We start from the raw sequence: 17,947 nt of genomic DNA on the forward strand, positions 1-17,947 counted from the left end.
TTGTATATATTAACAGTTTGCAGAATTACAGTACATTTCAAGCACAACTTAATACAAAAACTGTTAACTGTGAGTGGACGACCCAATAAAGCACTACACTTGTTTACAAGTGGGTCCACCTTGTTCAATTCATCATAAATTCAGATTATAGACCTATTCAGTAATTCCAAACTTTTAGGTCTACTTCAGTGGTTTTCAACCAGTGGTCCGGGGACCACCAGTGGTCCTGAGGGGGTTCCAGGTGGTCCCCAGCTAAATTGAGAGTTGGTAACCAAATGGACCCTTATAGATCTTCATTTTACGCTCTTACATTATTGCTAAACATCGGCATTACTTAATCATTTACAAGAAGTCTACACAATTAAATTAGAGAATGTAGAAGAATTGTTATTTTGACCAACGTTTGCCTGTTTTCTCTCCTAATGGTACCAACATCAAGAATGGAATTGTGGACAAAATCTCATCCAACGGCAACAAAATATTCTTTAGTTTTGGGTCTGAGAGGGTTTTGGGTCTGTGGCTCAAATGCAGAATAAATAATGGGCCTTGAGGCTCGATTATCCTCGATATGAAAAGCGTTGAAAGCCAATACTTGAAGGGGTGTATATGTAATGTGTTGTCTCTAATGTGTTTGTGGTCTAATGCACCCTCTAGTGGAAGAAGGCGGTATCCTAATCAGTCAAGATACTCTTTCATCCATTCATAATCATAAACACAAATTGAACAAACTTAACACTACACCAGGAGCCAATATATGTTGCATTTCATTTCAGAAGTACCAACAGTTTGTGTTCGCTGTCCCGCTGGAGATAGCCATCAATGTAAAGACCACCAACATGTTCAGAAACGTCAGAGTTAGTTAATTGTTGCGCCTTGCTCGATCCATTGCTCTGTGATCGACATGGTTCCCCTCCGGTCTAGACCCTAGCAGTAGCACGTCAACACAGAGCAACAGATTGCACAGCTGGTCCTCGTCTCACATCATGCTGCACTGGACATCCGACATACGGTCGTGACTCGTGAAACAGCAGAAAGAAAAGGGGTAAATGATTTTTTCCTTGCTGCCACTGTGCAAATTTAAGAGCATACTTCACTTAAGTTGTAAAGTACTAGGCTGTAGTTTGTCTTGTGTGTGCTAACTGTGCTTGTAGTCTGTAGTGTGTGCGGCGCTGCGGTGTAAAAATCCGAATTCTCTCCCCACGTCAACCCCCCTTGCTATTGTGTGTGTGTGTGTGTGTGTGTGTGTGTGTGTGTGTGTGTGTGTGTGTGTGTGTGTGTGTGTGTGTGTGTGACAGAAAGTTGGATACACGATTCATCTCATTAGTTGTCTTTATAGTTAGCGTTCAGACTCAGAGTGAGGTCTCAACATCAAATGTTTGGTTGCATCATGGGAATTATTATGTCATCCCTCCTCCTCACCACTAGAGTGTGCTTTATGTGCAGGTCCAGTATGTGTACCAAAGCTCCTCAGAACCTGAGCAAAGGAAGCACATTTTGCCAGCCAATCATGTATAACATTACAAAACCCCACTCTGCTCTTACTTTTTTTTTTATCCACCTCTTTTCCTCGGATGTCTGAGGTTAGGTTTAGGAATAGTTCATACATTTAGATATATCAATGACCATGCAGTGTTGACTTTCACTCTATGCTTTCACCTCAATAGCATTCTTCTTATATGTAAATGAAGTATCTTAATCGTGTGTGTGTGTGTGTGTGTGTGTGTGTGTGTGTGTGTGTGTGTACACTTTGCAACAGGTCTTCTGTGGTGGCGTCAAAGCTCCGCCCCCTGCCAGATTCATCTGAGGCGATAAGATTTGACCAAAGACAAAGCTTGATCAAACAACACAACTTTAGGGAACATTCTAATCTAGAGGAAGACAAATTACCACCACCACTGACATTGTAGTTTCAAAAATGGCTTCCGTGTCGTCTCTTCCAGAAAAGGAATTGTCCTGTCCTGTGTGTCATGACATCTTTAATTATCCTGTGATACTGTCCTGTAGCCACAGCTTCTGTACAGCTTGTTTGCAGCAATGGTGGAGAGAAGGACATACATTTGACGGAACATCTACCCCGTAACCTGGCTCTGAAGAACCTGTGTGAGGCCTTCGTACAGGAGAGACATCAGAGAGCTTCAAAGCGTCCGAGATCTTCATCGGGGTCTGAGGATCTCTGCAGTCTGCACGCTGAGAGACTCAAACTGTTCTGTCTGGGGTGTCAACAGCCGGTGTGTGTCGTGTGTCTGCATTCAGAAAAACACGCCAACCACAGTTTCAGACCCGTCGATGAAGCTGCTCTGGAGCACAAGGAGGAAGTTCAGAAATCACTGAAGCCTTTACTGGAGAAACTGGGGGTCTTTAATAAAGTAAGACAGAAAAGTGCACTAGCTGCAGGACACGTTAAGGTCCAGGCCCGGCACACAGAGACGCAGATTAAGGAAGGGTTTAAGAAGCTTCATCGGTTTCTACATGATGAAGAGGAGGCCAGCATCGCTGCACTGAGGGACGAAGAGCAGCAGAAGAGTCAGGTGATTAAGGAGAAGATTGAGCGTCAGAATAGAGACATAAGAGACCTTTTAAGTAACATCAGAGACATAGAGGAGGAGCTTAGAGCCGAACCCGTCTCATTCCTGCAGAACTACAAGACCACAATGGAAAGAGTCCTGCGGTTCACACTGCAGGACCCACAGCCGGTCGTCTCAGGACCACTGATAGACATGGCCAAACACCTGGGCAACCTGGCCTTCAGAGTCTGGGACAAGATGAAGGGCATGGTCTCCTACACTCCTGTCATTCTGGACCCCAACACCGCCTATCGAGGATACACCCTGTCTGACGATCTGACCACTGTGACTGCCACTGTGAAACCCGGAGATCAGAGGCCCTATTGGACTCTGCAAGACAGTGTGTCTCACACTGGTCAGCTTCCCGACAACACGGAGAGGTTTAACCAGATGCCCATCGTCCTGGGTTCCGAGGGCTTTGACTCGGGGACTCACAGCTGGGACGTCGAGGTTGGAGACAGCGCAGACTGGGAAGTGGGTTTGTTAGCAGAGTCGTACCAGAGGAAGGGAGACCGAAAGGGTAATCATTGGAGAATAAGGCTAGAGGACGAGATCTACACGGCAGGGTCCGTAGTAGGTCTCTCACCGGGGTCACTCACCAGCATACAGGTCCTCCCATTGAAGACGGGACCTCAGAGGATCAGAGTCCAGCTGGACCACAACGGAGGAACGCTGTCCTTCTCTGACCCCGATGCTGCTAACGCACACATACACACCTTCACGCACACCTTCACAGAGACACTATTTCCGTACATTTTCAGTATTGGTGATACTGTCCCTGTGAGGATATTACCGGGGAAGATTAGTGTAACTGTGGAACAATGCAGTTAGACTGTACTGTCTCCGTTGCCTTAAGAAATTCAGGGTCATTACTTGTCTCGTATGTTAGTGCATATGAATGGCAGTTTGAGAGAGACATTATTGTGTTTTCAAAATGAATATCAAGATAACTTTCAAAGTCAAAGTCCACAAGGGCATAATTGTCTATTGCAAAAATGCATCGAAAAAGCAATGCCCCAGACTTGGGAACAAAATTCATTTTCCTGGCCCTTTTTTTTCTTGTTCACCAGTCCAGATGGCCTACTGACATTGACAGCAATGCTGACTTATTCTCACTGGTTTGTTTATTCTGTGAATTTAGTTCATCAATATTATGTCAGTCTGTTATATCGATGGTGAGCAGGATTTGTAAGTTCAATATGAATGTGACCACATAGAGTTCAGTGAGTCAAATCATAATAAAGACATTTTCTTTTGCACACTTCAAAGATTTCTCTTATTTTGTAATTTACTGTCCAGGTCAGCAGACCTGTGTGTGTATGAAGGGGTTCCCACTCTATCCTTACTGTCCAGGTCAGCAGACCTGTGTGTGTGTGAAGGGGCTCCCACTCTATCCATTATATAATGTTGGCTATTAACCATTCTGGACGGGAACCCCTTTTGGTGTTTTAAAGCATTATGTTATACTTTAGGTATTAAAAAATAGCAGATCTACAAGCCACACCGAGTGGCGCGCTACGAGCTTGTAGGTCTGCTATTTTTGAAAAATCGTGAAAATGCGGCACAAATCTTTCAGAAGACTTTTTTATTTCGACATCAGGCCTAAATGGGCAGATACAAGCTTGCACATCTGCTGTTCTTATTTGAAAAATATTGAAAATGTTTGGAACATTTTGAATCCGTTTGAATTTGGTTTCACATCAATCTACTCTTCTGGGGGTCCCTGCCAAAACGGTTCCAGATGGGGGTCTGTGGCCAATTTGGGGGTCCTTGACATGAAAATGTTGAATAACTACTGAATGAAGCTATGGCGATGGGTGAAGTGTTCTTTATTGTTGGTTATGTTTTGATCCTTGCATCATTCAAACATTCAACAAATTAAAACGGGCTATAACATGGAATAGTATAGTCTACTCTACATCCTCTGTATGCATCCACTCCAGTGGTGAAAGTACATGTTATGTAGACAGGTGCCAGGTTCATTTGTTGAATTTGATGAAGCCTATACAAGTCTCGTATTCTGTTACATTGCTCACTGTAAATCGTTCTGAATTAAGAAGAGCATAGAGCTAAATGCCTAAATTGTAATTGAAATAAGTGCATACATGTACTCAAGTACTTACTAGTTGAAACTATTTGTCACTTTGTCAGTATTTCTTCATCCTCAAACTCAATGAGCAGAAATAGGTCCATATGCTCCATGGTGTGTGCTCTCTATAGTCGATTGATTGATTGATTGTATATATTAACAGTTTGCAGAATTACAGTACATTTCAAGCACAACTCAATACAAAAACTTAACTGTGAGTGGACGACCCAATAAAGCACTACACTTGTTTACAAGTGGGTCCACCTTGTTCAATTCATCATAAATTCAGATAATATAGACCTATTCAGTAATTCCAAACTTTTAGGTCTACTTCAGTGGTTTTCAACCAGTGGTCCGGGGACCACCAGTGGTCCTGAGGGGGTTCCAGGTGGTCCCCAGCTAAATTGAGAGTTGGTAACCAAATGGACCCTTATAGATCTTCATTTTACGCTCTCAAGAGTTACATTATTGTTAAACATCGGCATTACTTAATAATTTACAAGAAGTCTACACAATTAAATTAGAGAATGTAGAAGAATTGTTATTTTGACCAACGTTTGCCTGTTATCTCTCCTAATGGTACCAACATCAAGAATGGAATTGTGGACAAAATCTCATCCAACGGCAACAAAATATTCTTTAGTTTTGGGTCTGAGAGGGTTTTGGGTCTGTGGCTCAAATGCAGAATAAATACTGGGCCTTGAGGCTCGATTATCCTCGATATGAAAAGCGTTGAAAGCCACTTGAAGGGTTGTATATGTAATGTGTTGTCTCTAATGTGTTTGTGGTCTAATGCACCCTCTAGTGGAAGAAGGCGGTATCCTAATCAGTCAAGATACTTTTTCATCCATTCATAATCATAAACACAAATTGAACAAACTTAACACTACACCAGGAGCCAATATATGTTGCATTTCATTTCAGAAGTACAAACAGTTTGTGTTCGCTGCCCCGCTGGAGATAGCCATCAATTTAAAGACCACCAACATGTTCAGAAACGTCAGAGTTACCTGTCTGTTCTGTTGCGCCTTGCTCGATCCATTGCTCTGTGATCGACATGGTTCCCCTCCAGTCTAGACCCTAGCAGTAGCACGTCAACACAGAGCAACAGATTGCACAGCTGGCCCTCGTCGGCACTGTTTTCTAGCAAATCTAAGCTAGCAAATATAAGACTTCCGGGGGACGATCTCTTCAAAATAAGAGTACCCTCTAGTAGTAGTATTGAAAAAAAGATTAATTTGCACATTAAAACGATTAATTAAGCATTTAAACGATGCTATAGGACACACATTATGTTTCTGTGTAAAAATAAGTAATAAGTAATGTTTCTGTGTAAAGATAAGTAATTCAAAAGTTATCTAAATGGATAAATGCTATTCACTGGAGAGCATGGACTTTATAAAGTGGACGCTGGACAAAAATCCCTGCTATGTTTCGACTAGTGTGACATACGCACGCGTCCGGGGAGACCTCCTCTACAACACCACACTGTCCGCTAAGCAGCAGAGGTGTAAAACAAAAATTGGCACCAGGTCACAGGTCAAAAAATGTCAAAACACTTCCCATTTCCAGACTACAGTGGACTAAAGTGGACACTGGACAAAAATCCCTGCTATGTTTCGACTAGTGTGACATATGCACGCGTCCGGGGAGACCTCCTCTACAACACCACACTGTCCGCTAAGCAGCAGAGGTGTAAAACAAAAATTGGCACCAGGTCACAGGTCAAAAAATGTCAAAACACTTCCCATTTCCAGACTACAGTGGACTAAAGTGGACGCTGGACAAAAATCCCTGCTATGTTTCGACTAGTGTGACATACGCACGCGTCCGGGGAGACTTCCTCTACAACACCACACTGTCCGCTAAGCAGCAGAGGTGTAAAACAAAAATTGGCACCAGGTCACAGGTCAAAAAATGTCAAAAAACTTCCCATTTCCAGACTACAGTGGACTAAAGTGGACACTGGACAAAAATCCCTGCTATGTTTCGACTAGTGTGACATACGCACGCGTCCGGGGAGACCTCCTCTACAACACCACACTGTCCGCTAAGCAGCAGAGGTGTAAAACAAAAATTGGCACCAGGTCAGATGTAAAAAAAACTTTAAAAAACTTCCCATTTCCAGACTACAGTGGACTAAAGTGGACACTGGACAAAAATCCCTGCTATGTTTCGCACTGTGTTTGAAGGGTCCTAATGTAGCACCAGCTAGTCCCATGACACTCTGAACAGTACCATCATCTAGACTCAGAGTCTGCATTTGTATGTCATCCTCTTCAAGCCTAATCAACGTAGACTCACATTCGATAAAATGTGATTCATCTACAGGACTGTCTTCCTCCATGGTGTCCTCTCCATGGTGCACAACAACTGGCTTTATAGGCTGCATATGAACACTGCTAGTTTGATTTAAATGTGATTCATCTACAGCACTGTCTTCCTCCTCTCCATGGTGAACAACAACTGGCTTTATAGGCTGCACATGAACACTGCTATTCTTTTCAGTATATAAAATCCCCTGTGTCAATGGCTCATGATTGCAAGTGGTGGATAAACACGCATAATTGAGTTTGTCAAAGTCTCGACTAGGTGAAACTCCCAGACAGTCCATATGAAACCAGGCTCCACAAAGGTCACATGCAATCATAATTTTATTTCGGTCATTAGGCGCTTGGCAAATGCAATAGACAGCCCTTTTACTTGGCATGACCCACTCATTATTATCTAGTGGATGTTTGGCACACCTTCTGTTCACACACATTTTCATGGGTGTAGCAGATGTGTTAACTTGTATCTCTGCCACTATCTTGTCAGCTTCATCTGAATCACCAATATTATCATCCATATCCTGAATGTGTAGGCTGTTAGCAATATCTTGTTCTCCCTCATCAAAGAGACTAAGAATGCCTTTCACATCACCTCTATTTAATCGCCAAATGTTACGGAGTTTTATAACAGAACTGGGAAATGGGAAGTTTTTTTAAGTTTTTTTACATCTGACCTGGTGCCAATTTTTGTTTTACACCTCTGCTGCTTAGCGGACAGTGTGGTGTTGTAGAGGAGGTCTCCCCGGACGCGTGCGTATGTCACACTAGTCGAAACATAGCAGGGATTTTTGTCCAGTGTCCACTTTAGTCCACTGTAGTCTGGAAATGGGAAGTTTTTTGACATTTTTTGACCTGTGACCTGGTGCCAATTTTTGTTTTACACCTCTGCTGCTTAGCGGACAGTGTGGTGTTGTAGAGGAGGTCTCCCCGGACGCGTGCATATGTCACACTAGAAACATAGCAGGGATTTTGTCCAGCATCCACTTTATTAAGTCCATGCACTCCAGTGAATGGACTTGGGCACTCCAGTGCATGGACTTGGGCATTTATCCATTTAGATAACTTTTTTACGTTATTTAATTACTTATTTTTACACAGAAACATAATGTGTGTCTTCACAATAACTGTAATGTAATAATAATACTAATAATGTAATGTAATAATTATTTAATTAACGACACTTTTATTCTGAAAGCAACCGGATGTCTTAAATTTGCTAGCTCTCAAACAGGAAGTTCTAGATTTGCCAAAAAGACGGAGCCGTCCTCGTCTCACATCATGCTGCACTGGACATCCGACATACGGTCGTGACTCGTGAAACAGCAGAAAGAAAAGGGGTAAATGTTTTTTTCCTTGCTGCCACTGTGCAAATGCAAAGAGCATACTTCACTTAAGTTGTAAAGTACTAGGCTGTAGTTTGTCTTGTGTGTGCTAACTGTGCTTGTAGTCTGTAGTGTGTGCGGCGCTGCGGTTTAAAAATCCGAATTCTCTCCCCACGTCAACCCCCCTTGCTATTGTGTGTATGTGTGTGTGTGTGTGTGTGTGTGACAGAAAGTTGGATAAACGATTCATCTCATTAGTTGTCTTTATAGTTAGCGTTCAGACTCAGAGTGAGGTCTCAACATCAAATGTTTGGTTGCATCATGGGAATTATTATGTCATCCTTCCTCCTCACCACTAGAGTGCTTTATGTGCAGGTCCAGTATGTGTACCAAAGATCCTCAGAACCTGAGCAAAGGAAGCACATTTTGCCAGCCAATCATGTATAACATTACAAAACCCCACTCTGCTCTTACTTTTTTTCATCCACCTCTTTTACTCGGATGTCTGAGGTTAGGTTTAGGAATAGTTCATACATTTAGATACATCAATATCAATGACCATGCAGTGTTGACTTATGCTTTCACCTCAATAGCATTCTTCTTATATGTAAATGAAGCATCTTAATCGTGTGTGTGTGTGTGTGTGTGTGTGTGTGTGTGTGTGTGTGTGTGTGTGTGTGTGTGTGTGTGTGTGTGTGTGTGTGTGTGTGTGTGTGTGTGTGTGTGTGTGTGTGTGTGTGTGTGTGTGTGTGTGTGTGTGTGTGCGCTTTGCAACAGGTCTTCTGTGGTGGCGTCAAAGGTCCGCCCCCTGCCAGATTAATCTGAGGCGATAAGATTTGACCAAAGACAAAGCTTGATCAAACAACACAACTTTAAGGAACATTTTAATCTAGAGGAAGACAAATTACCACCACCACTGACATTGTAGTTTCAAAAATGGCTTCCGTGTCGTCTCTTCCAGAAAAGGACTTTTCCTGTCCTGTGTGTCATGACATCTTTAAAGATCCTGTTATACTGTCCTGTAGCCACAGCTTCTGTACAGCTTGTTTGCAGCAATGGTGGAGAGAGAAGCGTATAAAGGAATGTCCAGTCTGTAAGGACATACATTTGACGGAACCTCTATCCCGTAACCTGGCTCTGAAGAACCTGTGTGAGGCCTTCGTACAGGAGAGACATCAGAGAGCTTCAAAGCGTCCGAGATCTTCATCGGGGTCTGAGGATCTCTGCAGTCTGCACGCTGAGAGACTCAAACTGTTCTGTCTGGGGTGTCAACAGCCGGTGTGTGTCGTGTGTCTGCATTCAGAAAAACACGCCAACCACAGTTTCAGACCCGTCGATGAAGCTGCTCTGGAGCACAAGGAGGAAGTCCAGAAATCACTGAAGCCTTTACTGGAGAAACTGGGGGTCTTTAATAAAGTAAGACAGAAAAGTGCCCTAGCTGCAGGACACGTCAGAGTCTGGGACAAGATGATGGGCATCGTCTCCTACACTCCTGTCATTCTGGACCCCAACACCGCCTATCGAGGATACACCCTGTCTGACGATCTGACCAGTCCCGGAGATCACTGGCTCTATCGGACCTCCGGGTCTCACACTGGTCATCTTCCCGTCAACACGGAGAGGTTTAACCAGATGCCCATCGTCCTGGGTTCCGAGGGCTTTGACTCGGGGACTCACAGCTGGGACGTCGAGGTTGGAGAGAGCACGGACTGGGAAGTGGGTGTGTTAGCAGAGTCGTACCAGAGGAAGGGAGACCGAAAGGGTAATCATTGGAGAATAAGGCTAGAGGACGGGATCTGCACGGCAGAGTCCGTAGTACCAGGGTCACTCACCGTCATAGAGCTCCTCCCATTGGAGACGGAACCTCAGAGGATCAGAGTCCAGCTGGACTGTGATGGAGGAACGCTGTCCTTCTCTGACCCCGATGCTGCTAACGCACACATACACACCTTCACGCACACATTCACCGAGACACTATTTCCGTACATTTTCAGTATTGGTAATAGTGATTTTGTCCCTGTGAGGATATTACCGGGGAAGATTAGTGTAACTGTGGAACAATGCAGTTAGACCATACTGTCTCCGTTGCCTTAAGAAATTCAGGGTCATTACTTGTCTCGTATCTTTTGAGAGAGTCATTATTGTGTTTTCAAAATGAATATCAAGAATGTATAAGCAGATTTTCTTTTTTTGTAATTCACATTGTGACAAATATGTCAAATGTTGTGACAAATAAAATGCAGGATATTTTGCAGTGAGAACTTTTAAGTCAAAGTCCACAAGGGCATAATTGTCTATTGCAAAAATGCATCGAAAAAGCAATGGCCCAGACGTGGGAACAAAATTCATTTTCCAGGCCCTTTTTTTTGTTCACCAGTCCAGATGGCCTACAGTTACACCCCTGGTAAGCAGGATTTGTAAGTTCAATATTAATTTGACCACATAGAGTTCAGTGAGTTAAATCATAATAAAGACATTTTCTTTTGCACACTTCAAAGTTTTCTCTTATTTTGTAATTTACTGTCCAGGTCAGCAGACCTGTGTGTGTGAAGGGGCTCCCACTCTATCCATTATATAATGTTGGCTATTAACCATTCTGGAAGGGAACCCCTTTTGGTGTTTTAACTAAGCATTATGTTATACTTTAGCTATTGAAAAATAGCAGATCTGGTGGCGCGCTACGAGCTTGTAGGTCTGCTATTTTTGAAAAATCGTGAAAATGTGGCACAAATCTTTGAATATATACATATATATATATATATATATATATATATATATATATATATATATATTCTTTCAGAAGCCTTTTTTAATTTCGACGTCAGGCCTAAATGGGCAGATACAAGTTTGAACATCTGCTGTTTTTGAAAAGATTTGAAAAATATTGAAATTTGTTTGGAACATTTTGAATTTGGTTTCACATCAATCTACTCTTCTGGGGGTCCCTGCCAAAACGGTTCCAGATGGGGGTCTGTGGCCAATTTGGGGGTCCTTGACATGAAAATGTTGAATAACTACTGAATGAAGCTATGACGATGGGTGAAGTGGTCTTTATTTTTGGCTACGTTTTGACCCTTGGCATCATTCAAACATTCAACAAATTAAAACGGTCTATAACATGGAATAGTATAATCTACTCTACCTCTGTATGCATCCACTCCAGTGGTGAAAGTACATGTTGTGTAGAACAGGTGCCAGGTTCATTTGTTGAATTTGATGAAGCCTATACAAGTCTCGTATTATTTTACATTGCTCACTGTAAATCGTTCTGAATTAAGAAGAGCATATAGCTAAATGCCTAAATTGTAATTGAAATAAGTGCATACATGTACTCAAGTACTTACTAGTTGAAACTATTTGTCACTTTGTCAGTATTTCTTCATCCTCAAACTCAATGAGCAGAAATAGGTCCATATGCTCCATGGTGTGTGTGCTCTCTATAGTCGATTGATTGATTGATTTATTTATTAACAGTTTGCAGAATTACAGTACATTTCAAGCACAACTCAATACAAAAACTTAACTGAGTGGACGACCCAATAAAGCACTACACTTGTTTACAAGTGGGTCCACCTTGTTCAATTCATCATAAATTCAGATAATATAGACCTATTCAGTCATTCCAAACTTTTAGGTCTACTTCAGCGGTTTTCAACCAGTGGTCCCCAGCCAAATTGAGAGTTGGTAACCAAATGGTCCCTTATAGATCTTCATTTTACGCTCTCAAGAGTTACATTATTGTTAAACATCGGCATTACTTAATCATTTACAAGAAGTCTACACAATTAAATTAGAGAATGTAGAAGAATTGCTATCGTTTGCCAAACCAAATATTCTTTAGTTTTGGGTCTGAGAGGGTTTTGGGTCTGTGGCTCAAATGCAGAATAAATAAATAATGGGCCTCGAGGCTCGATTATCCTCGATATGAAAAGCGTTGAAAGCCACTTACTTGAAGGGTTGTATGTAACGTGTTGTCTCTTTGTGGTCTAATTCACCCTCTAGTGGAAGAAGGCGGTATCTTGACTAAGGTAAGTATCTTGACGAATCAGTCAAGATACTCTTTCATCCATTCATAATCATAAACACAAATTGAACAAACTTAACACTACACCAGGAGCCAATATATGTTGCATTTCATTTCAGGAGTACCAACAGTTTGTGTCCGCTGTCCCGCTGGAGATAGACATCAATTTAAAGACCACCAACATGTTCAGAAACATCAGAGTTAGTTAATTATGTTCTGTTGCGCCTGCTCGATCCATTGCTCTGTGACCCTCCGGTCTAGACCCTAGCAGTAGCACGTCAACACAGAGCAACAGATTGCACAGCACCTCGTCTCACATCATGCTGCACTGGACATCCGACATACGTTCGTGACTCGTTAAACAGCAGAAAAAGGGTAAATGTTTTTTTCTTAATGCATTGCTGCCAGCCTGCCCACTGTGCAAATGCAAAGAGCAGTGAGCATGACTTCACTTAGTTGTAAAGTAGGCTGTAGTTTTTTTCTTTCTGTGTGTGCTTGTGTGTGGCACGCTGCGTGCTAAATAGTTAGACCATTGTAAAAATCCGAATTCCCTCCCCACGTCAGCCCCCCTAGCTATTATGGATACCTTCCTGTGTGTGTGTGTGTGTGTGTGTGTGTGTGTGTGTGTGTGTGTGTGTGTGTGTGTGTGTGTGTGTGTGTGAGACAGAAAGTTGGATAAACGATTCATCTCATTAGTTGTCTTTAGTTAGCGTTCAGACTCAGAGTGAGGTCTCAACATCAAATGTTTGGTTGCATCATGGGAATTATTATGTCATCCATCCCTCCTGACTCCACTAGTGTGCTCTATGTGCAGGTCCAGTATGTCTGTGTACCAAAGATCCTCAGAACGCTTGACTTTCACCCTATGCTTTCACCTCAATAGCATTCTTCTTTTCATATGTACATGTAAATGTCTTAATCCTGTGTGTGTGTGTGTGTGTGTGTGTGTGTGTGTGTGTGTGTGTGTGTGTGTGTGTGTGTGTGTGTGTGTGTGTGTGTGTGTGTGTGTGTGTGTGTGTGTGTGTGTGTGTGTACACTTTGCAACAGGTCTTCTGTGGTGGCGTGTCAAAGCTCCGCCTCCTGCCAGACTCATCTGATACGATAAGATTTGACCAAAGACAAATATTGATCAAACAACACAACTTTAGGGCACATTCTAATCTAGAGGAAGACAAATTACCACCACTGACATTGTAGTTTCACTCTGAGACAAAAATGGCTTCCGTGTCGTCTCTTCCAGAAAAGGACTTTTCCTGTCCTGTGTGTCATGACATCTTTAAAGATCCAATGATACTGTCCTGTAGCCACAGCTTCTGTACAGCTTGTTTGCAGCAATGGTGGAGAGAGAAGCGTATAAAGGAATGTCCAGTCTGTAAGGACATACATTTGACCGAACATCTACCCCGTAACCTGGCTCTGAAGAACCTGTGTGAGGCCTTCGTACAGGAGAGACATCAGAGAGCTTCAAAACGTCCGAGATCTACATCGGGGTCTGAGGATCTCTGCAGTCTGCACGCTGAGAGACTCAAACTGTTCTGTCTGGGGTGTCAACAGCCGGTGTGTGTTGTGTGTCTGCATTCAGAAAAACACGCCAAGCACAATTTCAGACCCATCGATGAAGCTGCTCTGGAGCACAAGGAGGAAGTCCAGAAATCACTGAAGCCTTTACTGGAGAAACTGGAGGTCTTTAATAAATTAAGAAAGAAAAGTGATATAACAGCAGGACACGTTACGGTCCAGGCCCGGCACACAGAGACGCACATTAAGAAAGGGTTTAAGAAGCTTCGTCGGTTTCTACATGATGCAGAGGAGGCCAGCATCGCTGCACTGAGGGAGGAAGAGCAGCAGAAGATTCAGATGATTAAGGAGAAGATAAAGGGTCAGGACAGAGACATAAGAGACCTTTCAAACAACATCAGAGACATAGAGGAGGAGCTTAGAGCCGAACCCGTCTCATTCCTGCAGAACTACAAGACCACAATGGAAAGAGTCCTGCGGTTCACACCGCAGGACCCACAGCCGGTGGTCTCAGGATCACTGATAGACGTGGCCAAACACCTGGGCAACCTGGCCTTCAGAGTCTGGGACAATATGAAGGGCATCGTCTCCTACACTCCCGTTATTCTGGACCCCAACACCGCCTATCGAGGATACACCCTGTCTGACGATCTGACCACTGTGAAACCCGGAGATCAGAGGCTCTATTGTGTGTCTCTCACTGGTCAGCTTCCCGACAACACGGAGAGGTTTAACCAGATGCCCATCGTCCTGGGTTCCGAGGGCTTTGACTCGGGGACTCACAGCTGGGACGTCGAGGTTGGAGACAGGGAGACAGACTGGGAAGTGGGTTTGTTAGCAGAGTCGTACCAGAGGAAGGGAGACCGAAAGGGTAATCATTGGAGAATAAGGCTAGAGGACGAGATCTACACGGCAGAGTCCGTAGATCGTCTCTCACCGGGGTCACTCACCAGCATACAGGTCCTCCCATTGGAGACGGGACCTCGGAGGATCAGAGTCCAGCTGGACCACGATGGAGGAACGCTGTCCTTCTCTGACCCCGATGCTGCTAACGCACACATACACACCTTCACGCACACCTTCACCGAGACACTATTTCCATACATTTTCAGTGATACTGTCCCTGTGAGGATATTACCGGGGAAGATTAGTGTAACTGTGGAACAATGCAGTTAGGCCGTACTGTCTCTGTTGCCTTAAGAAATTCAGGGTCATTACTTGTCTCATATGTTAGTGCATATGAATGGCAGTTTGAGAGAGACATTATTGTGTTTTCAAAATTAATATCAAGAATTGTATAAGCAGATTTTCGTTTTTTGTAATTCACATTTATATACATGTACATGTTGTGACAAATAAAATGCAGGATATTTTGCAGATAACTTTTACGTCAAAGTCCACAAGGGCATAATTGTCCCTTTTCTTTTGTTCACCAGTCCGACAGCACAATGTGACATTGACAGCAATGCTCACTTATTCTCACTGGCTTGTTTATTCTGTGAATTTAGTTCATCAATATTATGTCAGTCTGTTATATCATTGGTGAGCAGGATTTGTAAGGTTCAATATGAATGTGACCACATAGAGTTCAGAAATAGAAATCATAATAAAGACAAATATTGGCACACTTCAAAGTTTTCTCATATTTTGTAATTTTTTCATAGCGCGCCACCGAGTGGCACGCTACGAGCTTGTAGGTCTGCTATTTTTGAAAAATCGTGAAAATGTGGCACAAATCTTTGAATATATATATTTTTTTTTCAGAAGCCTTTTTTAATTTCGACGTCAGGCCTAAATGGGCAGATACAAGTTTGAACATCTGCTGTTTTTGAAAAATATTGAAAATTGTTTGGAACATTTTGAATTTGGTTTCACATCAATCTACTCTTCTGGGGGTCCCTGCCAAAACAGTTCCAGATGGGGGTCTGCGGCCAATTTGGGGGTCCTTGACATGAAAATGTTGAATAACTACTGAATGAAGCTATGACGATGGGTGAGGTGGTCTTTACTTTTGGCTATGTTTTGATCCTTGCATCATTCAAACATTCAACAAATTAAAACGGGCTATAACATGGAATAGTATAGTCTACTCTACCTCTGTATGCATCCACTCCAGTGGTGAAAGTACATGTTATGTAGACAGGTGCCAGGTTCATGTGTTGATCTTGGCATCCTACCTATAGTCATGTGTACACAGATTATTTATATGCATTTGATGAAGCCTATACGTATTATTTCTCGTATTATTTTACATTGTCTCGTATTCTGTTACATTGCTCACTGTAAATCGTTCTGAATTAAGAAGAGCATAGAGCTAAATGCCTACATTGTAATTGAAATAAGTGCATGTACTCAAGTACTTACTAGTTGAAACTATTTGTCACTTTGTCAGTATTTCTTTATCCTCAAACTCAATGAGCAGAAATAGGTCCATATGCTCCATGGTGTGTGCTCTCTATAGTCTATTGATTGATTGATTGTATATATTAACAGTTTGCAGAATTACAGTACATTTCAAGCACAACTCAATACAAAAACTGTTAACTGTGAGTGGACGACACCAATAAAGCACTAAACTTGTTTACAAGTGGGTCCACCTTGTTCAATTCATCATAAATTCAGATAATATAGACCTATTCAGTAATTCCAAACTTTTAGGTCTACTTCAGCGGTTTTCAACCAGTGGTCCGGGGACCACCAGTGGTCCTGAGGGGGTTCCAGGTGGTCCCCAGCTAAATTGAGAGTTGGTAACCAAATGGACCCTTATAGATCTTCATTTTACGCTCTCAAGAGTTACATTATTGTTAAACATCGGCATTACTTAATAATTTACAAGAAGTCTACACAATTAAATTAGAGAATGTAGAAGAATTGTTATTTTGACCAACGTTTGCCTGTTTTCTCTCCTAATGGTACCAACATCAAGAATGGAATTGTGGACAAAATCTCATCCAACGGCAACAAAATATTCTTTAGTTTTGGGTCTGAGAGGGTTTTGGGTCTGTGGCTCAAATGCAGAATAAATACTGGGCCTTGAGGCTCGATTATCCTCGATATGAAAAGCGTTGAAAGCCACTTGAAGGGTTGTATATGTAATGTGTTGTCTCTAATGTGTTTGTGGTCTAATGCACCCTCTAGTGGAAGAAGGCGGTATCCTAATCAGTCAAGATACTTTTTCATCCATTCATAATCATAAACACAAATTGAACAAACTTAACACTACACCAGGAGCCAATATATGTTGCATTTCATTTCAGAAGTACAAACAGTTTGTGTTCGCTGCCCCGCTGGAGATAGCCATCAATTTAAAGACCACCAACATGTTCAGAAACGTCAGAGTTACCTGTCTGTTCTGTTGCGCCTTGCTCGATCCATTGCTCTGTGATCGACATGGTTCCCCTCCAGTCTAGACCCTAGCAGTAGCACGTCAACACAGAGCAACAGATTGCACAGCTGGCCCTCGTCGGCACTGTTTTCTAGCAAATCTAAGCTAGCAAATATAAGACTTCCGGGGGACGATCTCTTCAAATTAAGAGTACCCTCTAGAGTATTGAAAAAAAGATTAATTTGCACATTAAAACGATTAATTAAGCATTTAAACGATGCTATAGGACACACATTATGTTTCTGTGTAAAAATAAGTAATAAGTAATGTTTCTGTGTAAAGATAAGTAATTCAAAAGTTATCTAAATGGATAAATGCTATTCACTGGAGAGCATGGACTTTATAAAGTGGACGCTGGACAAAAATCCCTGCTATGTTTCGACTAGTGTGACATACGCACGCGTCCGGGGAGACCTCCTCTACAACACCAAACTGTCCGCTAAGCAGCAGAGGTGTAAAACAAAAATTGGCACCAGGTCAGATGTAAAAAAACTTTAAAAAACTTCCCATTTCCAGACTACAGTGGACTAAAGTGGACACTGGACAAAAATCCCTGCTATGTTTCGACTAGTGTGACATATGCACGCGTCCGGGGAGACCTCCTCTACAACACCACACTGTCCGCTAAGCAGCAGAGGTGTAAAACAAAAATTAGCACAAGGTCACAGGTCAAAAATGTCAAAAAACTTCCCATTTCCAGACTACAGTGGACTAA

At 42.5% G+C, this 17,947-nt stretch overlaps 2 protein-coding genes across 4 annotated transcripts; both read left to right on the forward strand.

The window, feature by feature from the left end:
• The first annotated feature begins 896 nt into the window (after positions 1–896).
• Positions 897–15,472, forward strand: LOC306930337 (E3 ubiquitin-protein ligase TRIM35-like). 3 transcript variants are annotated; one of them, XR_013790879.1, is made up of 3 exons: positions 897–1,042; positions 1,757–3,863; positions 3,918–4,030. XR_013790879.1 is itself a non-coding variant. In XM_079511261.1 (2 exons), exon 2 carries the CDS (start codon positions 13,545–13,547, stop codon positions 15,021–15,023), a length of 1,479 nt encoding a protein of 492 aa, XP_079367387.1. In that variant the 5' UTR covers positions 897–1,042; positions 13,377–13,544; the 3' UTR covers positions 15,024–15,472. The 3 variants fall into 3 exon arrangements, 2 of the variants coding, with proteins under 2 accessions (XP_079367387.1, XP_079367386.1); XM_079511261.1 differs by lacking the exons at positions 1,757–3,863; positions 3,918–4,030 and adding an exon at positions 13,377–15,472; XM_079511260.1 differs by lacking the exons at positions 897–1,042; positions 1,757–3,863; positions 3,918–4,030 and adding exons at positions 12,574–12,704; positions 13,377–15,472.
• LOC306930342 (E3 ubiquitin-protein ligase TRIM39-like) lies at positions 8,232–10,802 on the forward strand. Its single transcript, XM_079511267.1, has 2 exons — positions 8,232–8,320; positions 9,083–10,802. The coding sequence occupies exon 2, from the start codon at positions 9,242–9,244 to the stop codon at positions 10,373–10,375; it is 1,134 nt and encodes a 377-aa protein (XP_079367393.1). The 5' UTR covers positions 8,232–8,320; positions 9,083–9,241; the 3' UTR covers positions 10,376–10,802.
• Positions 15,473–17,947: the final 2,475 nt, after the last annotated feature.

Source organism: Electrona antarctica, assembly GCF_951216825.1.
Source record: "Electrona antarctica genome assembly, chromosome: 9".
In the NCBI taxonomy this organism is placed as follows: domain Eukaryota; kingdom Metazoa; phylum Chordata; class Actinopteri; order Myctophiformes; family Myctophidae; genus Electrona; species Electrona antarctica.

Excerpts from the sequence above, each read along its gene's own strand:
- LOC306930337 (XM_079511261.1), top strand. The coding sequence starts at position 13,545 with ATGGCTTCCGTGTCGTCTCTTCCAGAAAAGGACTTTTCCTGTCCTGTG.
- LOC306930342 (XM_079511267.1), top strand. The coding sequence starts at position 9,242 with ATGGCTTCCGTGTCGTCTCTTCCAGAAAAGGACTTTTCCTGTCCTGTG.